Source organism: Drosophila navojoa, chromosome 3 (genome assembly GCF_054131105.1).
Source record: "Drosophila navojoa isolate 15081-1374.11 chromosome 3, UAZ_NAV_1.0, whole genome shotgun sequence".
NCBI lineage: Eukaryota > Metazoa > Arthropoda > Insecta > Diptera > Drosophilidae > Drosophila > Drosophila navojoa.
The window spans coordinates 15,235,104-15,250,414 of record NC_142891.1 but is presented as its reverse complement, the minus strand read 5'-3'; the positions used below and the strand labels follow the sequence as shown (position 1 = coordinate 15,250,414).

General features: G+C 39.4%; 1 protein-coding gene across 22 annotated transcripts in view; it reads right to left on the bottom strand.

The window, feature by feature from the left end:
* Positions 1–15,311, bottom strand: part of Ndae1 (Na[+]-driven anion exchanger 1) — a 29,410-nt gene that overhangs the window by 1,590 nt on the left and 12,509 nt on the right. For 3 of the 22 annotated variants that reach the window (XM_089256902.1, XM_089256903.1, XM_089256899.1), the window contains exons 2-12: positions 10,850–10,953; positions 8,760–8,915; positions 6,669–7,139; positions 5,839–5,955; positions 5,195–5,356; positions 4,215–4,509; positions 3,196–4,141; positions 2,613–3,115; positions 2,236–2,548; positions 1,923–2,165; positions 202–482 (exon numbers count right to left, since the gene is read on the bottom strand). In XM_089256902.1, the coding sequence (XP_089113028.1) occupies positions 202–482; positions 1,923–2,165; positions 2,236–2,548; positions 2,613–3,115; positions 3,196–4,141; positions 4,215–4,509; positions 5,195–5,356; positions 5,839–5,955; positions 6,669–7,139; positions 8,760–8,915; positions 10,850–10,943 (3,581 nt within the window). In that variant the 5' untranslated portion in view covers positions 10,944–10,953. Of the gene's footprint in view, positions 1–201; positions 483–807; positions 2,166–2,235; positions 2,549–2,612; positions 3,116–3,195; positions 4,142–4,214; positions 4,510–5,194; positions 5,357–5,838; positions 5,956–6,360; positions 6,478–6,668; positions 7,140–8,759; positions 8,916–10,849; positions 10,954–13,595; positions 13,888–15,311 lie in introns of those variants that run through there. The other 19 variants (XM_089256907.1, XM_089256905.1, XM_030383282.2 and 16 more) reach the window with 17 other exon arrangements.

Genomic DNA, 15,311 nt, shown 5'->3' with positions numbered 1-15,311 from the left:
ATGGTCGAATGCAAATGAATGATATTTATATATATGTATATATATATAGATATATGTATGTATATGTGTGTATATAAGTTTGTTGTAAATGTGTTTAGCTTGGCCTCTAACTGACTCGACTAGCCGCAAAAACGATTTAATTTGGGGTTCTTGGGCTCGCCTGCTTGATTGGCTGCTCTTTAACTACTCGGATACACTTACTGGTTGCCATTGATATGACGCACTTTAACGGTAACGGGTATGATCAGCTGCTCGGAGGTGCCGTCCTTGTTGATCTGCTGCCAGACTGTGGTGCGATTCACCTCCGTTGGCGCACCGCTCGCAGCAGTGCCGCCCATTTTGTTGTTGCCGCTGTTGCCCGTTAACGGTATGTGGATGGTTGTGGCAGCCGAGCCAGAACTAGAGCCCGTGCCAGCGTTGCCACTCTTCATATTATAGGCAGCACTTCCAGCTGAACCGGCGGGCGGCTGATGATGATTGTCCTTCAATAGAAGACATTCATAGGCATGGTTTTTGTTTGTTTGTTTGTTTTGGGTTTTGTTTTCCACAGCTCACAAAAGAATTACAGTGAAAGAGAGAAAAAGTGTAGGTGGACAGAGAGAGAGATAGAGAGAGTAAAAGAGATAGCAATCCCTCCGTGTCTTAGATATTTAGTGAGTGGTGAGGAGAGTGGTGTCTTTCTAAGAGCCAATGCGGTGTTTTGTGATGTTAAGCTATAAATTTAACTGTAATTTTCTCTCTTTTTGTTTTGCCAAATACTTTTATTTTTTTCTCTATGATTTATTTAATTTTTTTTTGTTGTTGCCAATTTTGTATATTTTTTGTATATTTTTTTCTTGTTTTTTTGTTTTTTTGGTAATTTGCTATTGTTAGTTACTTGTACTATCTTGTGGACTATAAAATTATTTAACATATACATTGAATACATTTACACCGTGTAAACGCATTTAGCGCCGACTACTTAAGCTTAGGTTTCATTAACATATACAAATATATATAGATGGTATTGATATAAATACAATATAGTTAAGAGTAGTAGTATATATATAGAGTAAGTAAAGATAACACATTTCATAATTGAATAGTTATGCATTGGGAAATAATAGAATTTCAGTAAGCATATACAGATGGGGCTAAGGGCTTAGGTATAATTACGTTCGGATTTCCTTGCAATATCATAAAAGTAGTTGAGCAATTATATAGAAAATAAAGACAGTAAAAATTAAATAAACAAACTCAATAGAAAGTACTTTGTTAGAGAAAACAGATATTTGTAAAATATATATAACAAAATGCAAAAATTTGCATGCTACGATTTAGGGACAAAAATTAGGGAAAAAATTTACAAAATACTGTTAAAGAACAAACACAACAGAATGTCTTCACTCGTACATCGATACGAATGATTAAGGTTAGAATAAAAATATGGTAAAAATAGATATAGATATAAGTATATATATGTATATATAAATAGTAAAAAGTAATGCATTTTTATACAACAAAATGCAAAAATCTCTAAAAAAAATGTCCATTATAGAATACCAACAAATTAGATACAAATCAAGTGGGATCCGTGGTGGACTGTGCAGCACTGCAAACGCAAACGAAATGGGCAGCACTGTTGAGTGTCGAGTGTCGAGTGTTTCACATCGGCCGATCTGGCCTAAATTTGTGATGTGTTGTGTGCTGTATGCTTGTGTGTGTGTGTGTGTGTGCTTGTGTGCCAAAATCAAGGTGTGCCCCGTTTACTTCTTGAGCAAACTACTTTGTGCCTCAAACTCCTTCTCATTTGCATTTGAGGTATTGCACTTAATCAGGGCGACGGCATTGGCGCCGACGTCCATGCCACCATCGAGGCTGCTCTTCGGTTCGCGCTTGCCGCGACCCCCGAAGCAGGGTAAATATTTCTGACAAAAGCCCACCTCAGCGTCCAGTTGATGCAGATCGTCCGCCGCAGCGCGCTTCGTCATCTCCGGCATAATATCATCGAGGATTTTCAGTTCACGGCGTGTGAAGACAAAATCTAAGGACTTGCGTATGCCAATCATCACCACCAACATCAGTGGGAAGAGTATGGAGGTCTGGGAGAAACTCTTGATCAGCCACAGGATGATCAGGCAGGCCAACTGTATGGCAGTAAACAAATGTACGCGCTTAATGGGCACCTGCGGGAGTGTTCAAAGCGGAGGATTAAGAGTGGGTTATTCAGAGATATCGTTAAGTCTAAGTTCTTACCTGACGCAGGAACATGTAGTCCGGCTGATATTTGGCTGGCATGAACATGATGAGAATGCGATCGAAGAACTGCAGACCCTTGAGCGAGGCCACGCCCATGTAGAGAAAGACGCCAAACAGCACCGGCATGGGAATGTGTCTGAGCTGCGGTGTCAACAGCACCGAGCCGCCAATTGTCAGGAAGATCATAATGTGAGTCACACGCTGCTCGCGCACACCCAAGAACTGCGGCTTCTCGCCAGGGGCACTGCACTCCGATTCCAGTTTCAGTGAATTGACATGATTAATGCTCAGCACAGTGGCCGCCACGAACCTATAAATAGCGGAGTCGAGATTAGACCTATGTATGCCAGGGTCAGCGATCTCTGATTACTCACCATGGCAGACCCATCACACTGCAGATGGCTATCAGGCCGGAGAGTACAAACAGATCCAAGTGATAGCCGCAGCCCTTCTTTAATTTGTTCTCCTTGCGATTGATAATCACGGCCGTGATTTGCTGATCCATGAAGATGAGAATGGTGCCGAGCATCGCTGGGAACACGGCTATGATTGCTGACCACCAGGGATTCTTCTCGCAGAATGGGGGAATCAGCCAGCCACGCGTACTCAGTGTCGGCTTCAGCTCGCGGGGCACCTCCAGCTTCTGTGTGGGCACACCCAGCGAGTAGTCAAACAAGGTCATCGAGAAAATGGCAATCAGGACAGAGAAGTCGCTAATGTACTGTCGCACAATGGAGGGGAAGAAGAGGGCATTCTTGAATTCCTTGAGCACGGTCGAGAAGATAAAGGTGCCAGCACACAGGACAACGGACATGAGGAAGACATTTTCGGTGGGTGGAGTATCGCAGTCGGTGCCAATGAGTGTACCATTGTAGAGCTACCAGATAAAAAGAGAGAGGGAGGGAAGGGGGGAGTATTAGAAGATTATTATAAGCTATCAGCTATTCCCACACTTACCTTACATGTGTCCCATTTGTACTTGGCAAACTCGAGGTCGCTGGCATTGCTCTTCGCCGGCGCAGTGCAGATGCAGTCGTATATGCCCTGATTTACCGGGAAGGTCTTACCTATCACCACCACGTTCTCGATGGCCTTGTAGATGAAGATGACCGCGATAAGGGTGGCGAAGTTCTCCTCAGTGAAGCGCGTTATGTAACAGACGAGCGCGCTGGCATCGATCGCGACCAACACGATGCAAATGCCGGCGACCCACATGCCGATCCAGAAGCGGAATGTCATGTAGTCCCAGCCCTGGGCCATCGAGAACTCATAGACAATGGACTCGAAGACCAGCACTGGACCGGTCGAGCCCAATATTGTCAACGGCTGGCCGGAAAAGAAGCCATAGCCCATGCCGCAGACGAATCCAGATACCAGCGACTCCATGGCAGCCATGTTCTTGCCCGTGGCCTCCGCCAGCAGGCCGCCGAAGGTGATGATCGGGGAGAGGCATGCGAAATACAAGAAGATCCAGGAGGCGACGCACTGCATCGACAGGGCATCTCGAAAATCGCTCCAGTACCAAGGCGCCTTGCGCTTAATATCGTTTATCAAACCGCCGAAGAGACGACCCGAGCGCGACAGGCCCGACTCTTCGCGCAAACGTTGCTCCTCCTCCTCCTCATCGATCTCTTCCTTGGGCAGCTCGGGCGGCCGCTTGCGGATCTCCTGCGAGGGTATTGCCGCTGGTGGCTCAATGCGTATGGTGGGATCCCATTCACCGGGTGGTAATACTGTGACCGCATCCAAAAACTCATCCACTCCGGCGAGCAGATGATCGCGCTTCCTCGCCCTGTAGGCCACCTCATGGAAGATCTCGTCGGACATCAAGGTGGCCATGGCACGTCCGATCTCATGGAAATTACTCTGGCTGCCCGGTGGGCCCAGCAGTATGAAAATGAATCTGAGCAGGAATTGGTGGAGAGGTCCAAATGAATCAGCTAATCGAAAAATTGAGTTTGTCTTGAGCAACCTACCTGGTTGGCACTGGCACCTCCGTTAGATCACCCATGACAGCCGCTTGGCTGAGGCGGATGAAACAGGAGAGTGTGCGCTCCAGGAAGTCCACCTCGCCCACTAGAATGTTGCTCGCCTCCGCTCCAGGCGGTATCTTGCGCATGAAGTGCGAGTTGCCCTTGTGTTGCTGCTCGGCCAGCTCCGTGCCGCTGGCCTGCCTGGCCATCGAGTGGCTGCTGGGGCTCTTCACCATGTCCTCTGTGATCATGGGCAGATTTTGTTTGGGCCGCAGATTTTTGGAATTTGATTTTTTCTCTACATTAGTCAAAGTCGGCAGCGCACGAATCGTGGGTGTGTGCGTGAGTGTGTGTGTGTGTATTGGTTGGTTCGGTTCGGTTCGGTGTTTGGAGTGTGTGCGAGTTGTTGGTAGAGTTGTGTAATTTGTTTATTTAATATTTAGGCATTACAACAACGGCAACGGCAACGACAACAACAACAGAAAAATCATACAAACAAAAAAATAGAATTGCAAAAAGTTTAATTTATAAATTTTCATTTAGAATAAAAAACAGAAATGATGAAGCAACATGCAGAAAACGGTATTGGTGTGAGTGACAAGCGTGCATATGTATGTGTGTGTGTGTGTAGGTGGTGTTGTTTCTATATATGGAGTACATACATATATCAAGTTCTCACATACTTAAGAGCTATTAGAAAACTGTTGTAGGTTCCAATGTAGGCTCAGCCAAGGCGCATGCAAAATTTTCTTTCATTTCGGTTTCTTGATTTTCTTGAGCTATATTTTTTTTCTGTCACTACCAAATAAAGAAACTGAATTTGGGACTCGAGTTGCAATTAAATTCTCTATAAGATCAACAAAAAATCAGACACGTAAACGAACGTAACGGTAACGATAACGATAACAATAACAATAACGATAACTTTTGTTTCTTGCTAGTTGGGTAGAGTTGTGGAAGTGGTTTTTTGTTTGGTTCTTTACCGAGCGTTCTGTTGCTGGGCTTGCCGGGCACCGTTAAAAACCGACCCATGCCCATGCCCAGGGCACCGGTACTGCCATTGGTATTTCCAGGTGGTCCAGGCTCGCTGGCGGTCAGCGAGAGCGGCGTAGTCGCCATTAAATTGCTCCCAGACTGTTCTTCAACTGTAAATTGTTTTTGTTTTTTATGTGGTTTAACAATGTATTGAACAAAAAATACAAAAGCAAAACGCAAAGTTAAATCAAAAAGATTTCTAAGAATCTCGCGTTAGGTCGACTGCATCATATTGAAATATATTTTGATCGTTTGAATGGAACCCAGTATTACTAGATAGTGTTGATCTAACTAGAACCCAGTATTTTTACGAGTATATAGTGTGTGAGTGAGACAACACAAAAAGTATTTTATCGGGCTTTGAGAGAAGTTGGTTAAAGGGTTTTGAACTCGAGACGAGTTGGAATATTTTATATAAGAGTGATAGAGAAATAGAGAGTGTGTAAAAGAGACAGAGAGAGATAGTTGGACATACTATTTCAACTAGTTTACAGTATAGATCTGTTAAATACAGCGTGCTATGGTAGGTACACGTTACGCAAAGAAGTAAAACCATACAAAGAGTTTTGAATAGATCGTTTTAGGCTTTTACTTGTCAATTGGCTGTTCGCTGGCTGATGCGCTGATTGTCCTTGTTGGCTAGATGGGACATGCGAGGGCGAGGCACCCGCATGAAACCAGGTGGTAACGCCAATGGCGCCCATGTCGGCTAACGTATGATAGGAGCGTAAAAATCGAGAGAGCAAGAGAGCGAGAGCGAGAGCGAGCGATGGTTAGAAGTTGTGTTTAGCAAATGGCGAATACACAGCGCTGCTTGGCGGATTACTTAAACTAGTGTGCGTGTGAGTGATTGACTGGCTGATTGATGGATGTATTGTAATACAAGATGCATTAGCTGATGGCTGAGGATAATGCTTATCGTAGTCAAAGTGCGTCAAGCTGGCATCGATACGATCCTACTGAGAAGTAGAGTTTCTATTCAGGACCGGAGTTACAAGACGGCTATGTGCGTGCTCTCTATACAGCTGTCGTGGATCTGGAGCATTTGGCGGTGCATTGAAAGCAACTGTAACTTGTCTTTTTTTTTAATTTGGTTTGGTTAATTGTGAGATACCTGTGGGAACAGCGAGATAACAACCGCGCTGATCCTTACTGGACACATAGATGGGCGTCACGGGCGAACGGCATACGTCCATGGCAAAACCAGGCGACGAGGCATGCCCAGTCGGAGCTAAGCAACCCCAATTCAGTTATTGGCGGGCATTATTTAAGTGAATGTTGGTTTTTAGTAGGCGAAACTCGACTCATGACTCATGATGATGATGCGCAACAAACGAACGAGATGAGCTTAGAGTAACCTGATCTTGAGCACTTGAGCGTACCCAGAGAGAGCAAGAGAAATAGAGAGAGAGAGATACTCACTTTTTGAGGACGACTGATTGCGCATGTCCGCCAGGGAACGAATGATGGGCAGCCGCGTCTTCTTCGCATACTCGTGCTGATGGCGATGTCGACGCAGCAGGGCATCCTTGACCTTGTCCTTGACGTTGGCCGGCAGTGTGCCGCTGCTCACCATCTGATCGCAAACGAGATCGGCCACCAGCTCCAGATTACTGGCCTCCATGTCCAGCATGACGGTGCCGTTGGTCAGCAGGCCGCGCAGCTCGAACAGGGCGTGCAGCGAGAGCGTCGCCACATGGGGCTTGGACCAGCGATTGCCGCCCTCCTCGACATCCTCTTCGAATTTGATCCAGCGCGCCGTTTCCTTCCACTCAATCTCATCGCCCTCCTTCACCAGCATTCCCATCTCCGAGAACAGCGGATGCGACACATGCGAGCCATCGTCCACATCCTCACCCAGTATGAATTGTACGCGTTGTGCGGGCGGCGTCGCTGCAGGTGGAATTGAAGAATGTAATTAGCTTTGCTTAACAGTTTATGGCACTCTAGGAGAAGGCCAGAGCGCTGAGCTCGACCCGTCCAATCGGCCTACATATGTAGGGGCCAAACATTGGGGAATTGTTCCCGACCAGATGGCCTTTGGCCAGTTAGTTGTGGGTTAGTTGGGGATGGTTTGCGTGCTTCTTAATGAGGGGCTTTAATGTTGATTGATGAACTGCTCAAGTTGGCTTATTCAGCCATGATAGATCAACCTTGAATTAAACTTCTTACTAAATGCTTCTTAACTTTCAGTATAAATAAGCATATCAACTTGGCATATTTAGTCATGATAGACTATACATTAAATGCAATAAGAAACCAAAGCTCTTAGCTCTTTAGACTTCACACTTTTTCATTCGTAATTAGGTCTAACTTATATATGCTATAGCTGAAATTTTTTATGTGAATCCTTGAATAGAAGTGCTTGATGACTTTAACTTCTTGTTAACTGTACGTTAACATCCAATAATAAAAATAAACTATAAAAGCTTCCCTTATTAATTAAGTTATAATCGAATTGTAATTGAAAGTTTCAACTGAAACGAGTTTCAATTGCGTTATATGAGCTGTTTAAACTTTGAATTGATCTCCTTGACAAATTTCAATGATTGTCAACTTTTTGTCAACCTGCTCTAATCGAATTGCCTGCCTCAATAAATTTCGCATGCTAGACTTACATGCTGAGCACCCAGAGTGCCCTTTGGAGTGTTTACGTGCTTACTCTTGAAGCATGTTTAGAGAGCAGCACGTACCTACATAGTTACAAGCTCATAAACAAGTTTGTATCTTTAGAATGAACCATAAACACTCATCATAAACTGTGAGCTAAGCTTCCGCTCATAAAAATAAAGTTTTGCATACTAGCAATGGAGATATGTTTTAGAGGAAAATATGCATATTAAGTGAAACATATTCGCACCACATAAAATCTATATAGATAAAGAATTATATACCTATAACTAGAAATTGCCTAACTGACCAAAGGAAAACTAGGCTCAAGTGATTTCTTTCTTGTTTTAGTTGAAAACTAAGTATATTTATGCTATTTGTCATGTCACAGTTGATGACTCTAGACTGCACAGCGAAAGTCACGTGGCGTATTATCAACTCCAACCGACGTTCGATAAGATTTCACAGGCGCAAAATGATTCACGGCAAATCCCATTAGATATTGCAACATTCTCGATAACTTGAGTGACTTTAGTATACTTATAGAGTCATAAGATATGAAATAGTTTTATATTTGGTCATCTTGCACATTATTTAATAGAGTTTACATTCACCAGCTCTAGCCAAGCTTTATTCATTTTAATGCAGCTCATCAGGCTCGTCTGCTGGCCCAGTGGCTGCACAAGCAGCTCTGATTTGTTGGATGACTGTAATTGTGCATCCTGCTGACGGAATCGGTGGCTTCTCTGTAATTTGCTATAATTCGGACGCTGTCACATTGATTGGTCACATCCCACCTCGCATGTCCAACTCGTATTTTATACAGACAGAGGGACAACCACACACACAGAGAGAGAGAGAGAGAGAGAGAGGGAGATACTTGGGGGGCTGTGTGGCACCCACCTGGACGCTCCACTTCCAGTTGCTTGTCGCTAATGCTGTCTCTGCCAACGCTGCCAGCGGAGGCGCTGCCGCCATGGTGATGCTTGCGACGGCGCTGCGAGTGGCGTCGTCCTCCCGGCACGTGGACGCCCACATAAACGGTGTGCGCGCGGTGTCCTGCAGGTGCATGGATACAAATTCAATGCGGAGCTTAATTGATTGCTAAACAAACACGAGAACATCAACGGCCACAACAACAACAACAACAGCAACGGCAACAACAAAAGAGAGAAATCAAATAACATGCATAATTCCATTTGGCTTGCATCGCCCAGGGAAATCTATTGGAAAATGTGTAAAATTTTACGTTCTTTAAAAATAAAAGTAAATAAAACTAAACTAACTGTTGATTTCGTGGCTGATAACAACTGATGACAAGCTGATAATTTGTGTCGCTCTGACGAGAGTACTTAGTTAGTATATACGATGCGCTGACTCAGCTGCTTTTCAGCTCTGCCTAATTGCAGCTAAATAATATATGTACATTGCTTGTTTCCAGTTCTTTATACATAGTAGTACTACGTGCCAGTCATAAATTCAGTCCTATGACAATTTTCATTACGACTTCGGCAAACGTCGCTCGTCTGTCGTTTGCTCGACTAATTGTGAGATCATCTGTGCGGCTGTATCTCGGTTTGATCATAATTTCAATTAATTATATGTAAGCATGTTTCGCACTGATAGATACGTATATGCATATATTCGATACAAACATATACATATGTATATCAAGGTCTAGTGGGCGTTTTTATGCATTTACAGTGGAGCTTGCTTAGAGGAAACGCTGGACAAACTAAACAGATTAACAACTAGGCACTAGCAGAGTGTAAGAAGCGGTTCAAACTAGAATAATGTGGAAAGCGTGTGAAGGTAAAAGATTAGAGTGCAAGTGTGCGTGGAATGTGAGGATAATGAGTGAGGGTTAAAAATCATATATGAGATATCCAAGCATATATAAATTAATTGTATATATATAAAGAAATTCTAAGATAAACAAATAATAAGAGCATTCTAAATTACAATAATTATGTATGCAGTTGGTTAAAGCATTCGAAACTTAGTCAACTAAAGCATAGAATATCTAAAAACTTATTCTATAAACTTATTCTATAATAATATCAGGCTTGGGACTTTTAATAAATTCAAAGTTTTTTTTTTTGGCTATGAATAGTTACCTAAAGTAAATTCCCAACACAAAACTCTCTATTTTATTTTAATTCTATATCTAACAATTTTTAAATTCATATACGTTAATCATTTCCCATTTATATACCTCACTCCTAACTCAAATCCCATCCAGCTATATAAATAATTTCATACAATAGTTTTCATCCAATTTAATTTTCTCTTTCAGTCCCATATTTTTTGCAAATACACTATTGTACTTTTTCTTTTTTTTATTTATAATTTGTTTAATTTATAAAGAATTTATATTTTTTTAAGTACATAACTAAAATCAATTAAATCTTACAAAATCGCTTGTCGTCAAATCATTTCAACTGGAATAAATATGTTTAGTATTTGAAACATGTCCACACATGAATACTCAATTATTCATCTTTCGTTATAGATCAGCTGAATCACGTTTCAAATTGAGTAATTTATACGTTTAAGCACAAAGTGTACTTTAATAGTGTCATTAGGAAAAACTATTTTACATGAATTAGATGAAAAAATATATAAATAAATAAAAATTTAGAAAAAAAATAAAACAAATATTTAATGATATAGTATTTATTGTCTTCTGTCTCCCATTAAATAAATCTCACTTTAAATGCGCATCATCGCGATTTAGCCCTCACCCTGCCTGGTTTACTTTGCTTGCAATTGTTTTTTTGTTTGACGAGTTTGTAAATTTTTTTACTCAAAGTTTGTGAATTGGTTTCGTAATACGAAGACCCTCGGCTGACGACGACGCCAAGTGCGCGGGCGTGTCTGGAATCGTTTAGCGAGCAAACTTGGCATGCGAAAAATCAGCCAACAGGTCGTGTTGACAACATTCCAATGCATTGCGTATACGCAGCGTTGTGCACTTTGAATCGTTCACTCACCTTCGAAATCGTTTTCTGTAAATTGTTGAGTGAAGTCCTCGCCGCCAGTGCGCGGATCCTTGGGCGCCTCATCGTCACCACTCGAGGAGTTCATGTTCCAGGGCCTAAAAAAACAAAAAACCAAATGCAATTAGCATTTAAAATCTTGATTGCGTTTCACATAAAGCAATTTGATCAAATTATTAATTCTTGCCCTTAAATGACTCCAAAAATTATTTTATAAAAAAGAAAATACATAACATTAAGTTGTGAACGCACAAGTTGAGCGTCATTTGCAATAATTGCATTAAACTGTTTTATACTGAGGCCAAAAACCTGAGCACCCACTCAAAAAACCCCCTCGAAATAACTCGAACAAAAATCAACGAAAAACCTGATTTGAATGCCTCAAGTTGACTCAAATTAAAACGCCTTAAGCTCACACATTGGAACAGCTGCTCAAGATAATTGTGATTAACAAGATGAATCAAGTGCCTTCTGTAAATGTTACATCAAGTCTATGGGCCCTTGAAATGGGTCTTTAACATAACATCACGATGTAGGTGAGACATTGAAGATGACTTTGTCGCCTCCATGGAATGTTTATAAATATTCGTGAATAGAATAAATAGACAGCTCAATATGTGCAGTACGAATTACAACATTTTTTAGTCAGAGTGCATATGCTGGTTATTATTTAGAGATTGACTAAAGACATCTTAATATATATCTAAATAATATCACAGTCCACTCTTAACATGCTATTTCAACATTAATATCAATCAATCAATGCAATCCTGCTTTGTAAGAAAATTTTCATGAATTTCGTTTATAGCTTGCAAGAATTAAAAAACATCTATTTAAAATATAATATTCATTATATATAAAAAATCTTGTATTAAGTATTTTTATAAATAATGGAATAATATTTAGATAATTTTGATCTATTTAAATATTAATCTGTTATTGACGAAAATACTTAAAAACTCTTATTTTAATTAATTAATTAATTTTTTTTTTATTTTTTTAAATACTTATTTAATTAAATATTTTTTAGTCAATGCAATACACCAAAACAACTTTCACTGACGTCTTGGAAAATTTTTCTTGATATTCGATTCGTTAATTATTTATTCGGAGAATTTTTTGAAAGGCATATACAATTCTGCTTAAAAATGTGTTTTTTTCTTTTTTTGCCTTTAAGCTTGTTATTAATTAATTGTAATTGATAATTAATAAATTTTACTCGGCTAGCATTTTGGTCATGCGCAGTTAACACAAAAGTGTTAATGACCAAACTTATTTTTAGCTGTGCAAATCAAATCAACTTTCGATCGGGCTCTACTATGAAGAGTATTGGAACTGTGTTCATGACATGTTTTAAATTAATGCACAGTCTCGTGTTTCGATTAAGCAATTGTTGAATAAATATTTATATTTAGCTGTTTCAGTTTGCTATTCTGTTTCAAAATCAATATTATATTTCAAATTGCAGCTTTGGCCATTATATACATTGAGTTGTTATAGAATAATGTCAGCACCTCGAAACTATAACAAATTTAATCACGAATTATTCAACAAGTTTCTATGATGGAATACAAATATGCACTAAGAGATACCCTGTTGGAATTTTAATTTTTAATGTTATGTATTCATTGACAACTTTTTATTTACTACATATTGTTGGATTTCACAGTTGATGCTAATAGAAATAATTTCTAAGCTTTGATTGATTTGTTTTGTCTATACATAGACGCGCTAATGCGTGCTCTAACTTTTCTATACACCTATTTTGGCGCGTGTGTCTCATGCATAGAGGCATATACATATATATATATATAGCCTATAAGCGTTTTATAAACTTTAACATCTTGAGTCAACATTATCAACCATCAAAAAAGCTTATCTTTTTATAAATATAGTCGTATATACGAATCTATGTGTGTACATAAGTCAACATATATATGTATGTATAATACAGCCAGACCAACTGATAGACAGACCCACCCTGTCTGGCTGTTTCAGTTGGCGCGATCTCAGCTAACATGAAACCACTTTCCACTGTCTCAGGCCTAACTCTTTATCAATGTTAAGTGACTCACATAGCGCCGGCTCGAAAGAATCATAATGAAAGATATGCACATGTGTCTTTAGACTGTTTATGAGAAAATCTGAGAGAAGTATTTAATTAAACTTTATGAAATGACTCTTGAACACAGAGATAATATTATATAAATAACGCCAAGAACTTGTTCTGCCTTTGTCCTTGTGAGATAAGCGTGTCAATGAGACACATTGAGTGGCCCATTAGGCACTGATTTTGATACACGTATCGGATTCATGAAAAGTATAATGGTTTATTACAAGGCTCTTAAATATTCGGCGTAATATTGTATGACTCCATGGAACTTAAAGATACGAGTTATCAGATATATGCTCGTTTTTTGAAGTAACCAATTCATCATATTCATGTGCATATCTATCGCTAATTTATCACTAATGAAATTTTATATATGTAGGTTGTATATACAAAAAGTCGATCTAAAAATATGTTCAATTCACACGAATCGAAAACTTGATGTCTCCTAATAGATTTAGCCGGAAGTAACTGTATATTACGCAGTCATTCACACCCGATTGCAACATTAGCACGAGATTTCATTTATTCAATTCTTTTTTTTGTTTGGAGAACTTTGGACTCGAATCGATAGTGCATTTTTTAATTTGATCACATCGGATCTGGATAGCCTGTAACACTTTTACTTACGTTGAATTATCATTATTGTGAGCCATAACTTTTTGGGGCCCACTAAAAAAACACTTGGGACAATCGCGATTCGCTGATCGAATTGCGCTTTCGATTTATCACACGTCGAGCACAACTAGGCGATAGGCGGGGACGATAGGCGCAGAGCGTGTATTAGCACCAAGGTTCGATTAGGGGGTCTTTTATTACGTTCTCCGTACGTGTGTTTATGCTGTGTTTAGCACGCGATACTACCGACTCGCCTCGAGCCCGGACGATTGCAGACTAAATACTAACTGGCCGATCTTCAAAGCGAAGCAGCGTCGGCGTTTAACCCGCTGCTAGGCCTGCTTCTGCTGCTGCTGCAACGATTAGTGCCGGCAGCGACGCCGGCGATGCCAGCAATGCACAGTGGTTCGTATGATACCGAATGCTTTTTGAGATCGGAATATATAATTCATTTTTTATTATAATTATTGGTTTATATTTGACATTTTATTAATTTTTATTAGTATTCTATATATATATTGTTAAATTATTTTTTTGTTAAATATATTTGCTTACAATATATTTTTATTATTATTATAAATTTAGTCTGCATTTAACTTTTTTATTTTATTTTATTTTATTTTATTTGTTCAATTACCTACGTTTATAAATTAATATAACATATATTAATTAATTTCCTTTTAATATTCGTATTTCAGCAAGTTGAGTTAAGCTAACTTTACTCTCTACTCTTTTTTTTCAATTTTATAGCTAAAAATCCATTCACAGTAACTCAATTTGCACCCACTCTCAATAGCATTTGTCACACTGTGCCGCTGTTCGGAGAGTGACAACGCGAGAGCATTGGGCAGAGCGTAACACACAATATATTATTTAATCCCATAGGCTTCTGACTAAATGTGTTTTTAAACGCTGATTATCATTCTTGACCTTATCGATATTCGCCGTTTGAGCCCTTATCGCCAGGGTCCGTCCACACTACCATCGCGGCGAGCGGCTCTTATCAGTTCTTACTCTTCTTTACAAGTTGTTTACCTAACTGCCAATTACTTTGTTTTCGCTTTGCTTTGATTTTGTTTTACCTTTTTCATTGCAGTATTCTTCGAAGTGTTTTTTACGATTTGTTGATATTTTTTTGTCTACTTTTTTTGTTTAGCTGTGATTGCAATCAATATCAAAGAGCACAGACAAAACTGCTTACAACTGCCGCATACCAATTTTTTGTAAATACAAAGTTAATAATAAATAAAAATTTGTTTGTTTTGTGTGCGATTCGTTGAATCCGTCTATTTCATTATAGCCAAATTGTTTTAATTTATACGTATTTAATTATGGCGCCTGGCAAATGCATAAATACTGACTATTAATATGTATTTTTGACTGGATAAAAATAATAGTAATAGTATTATTATTATTCACAGAATAAATATATTTTGTGTTTATTAATTTTTCCTGCATGTTTTGAAGCATTTAATTATTTGTATTTTAATGAATATGTACTTCAATTTGAATGGAAATTGTGCATAATTAAGCAGTTCGCTAGAGGAGTTTTTAGAAAAACGCTATTAGATTTTGTTTGTTTGCAAAATATAATTAATTTTGATGACAAGTCAAGAAATTCGGGGTTTGTTTTGTTTGAGGAGTGTATGAAAAATGCTTGTTGAATATGAAAAAAGCTTTAAAATGATATTATTGAAAATGTAGAATTGTTTGGATTTTTGGTCAAAC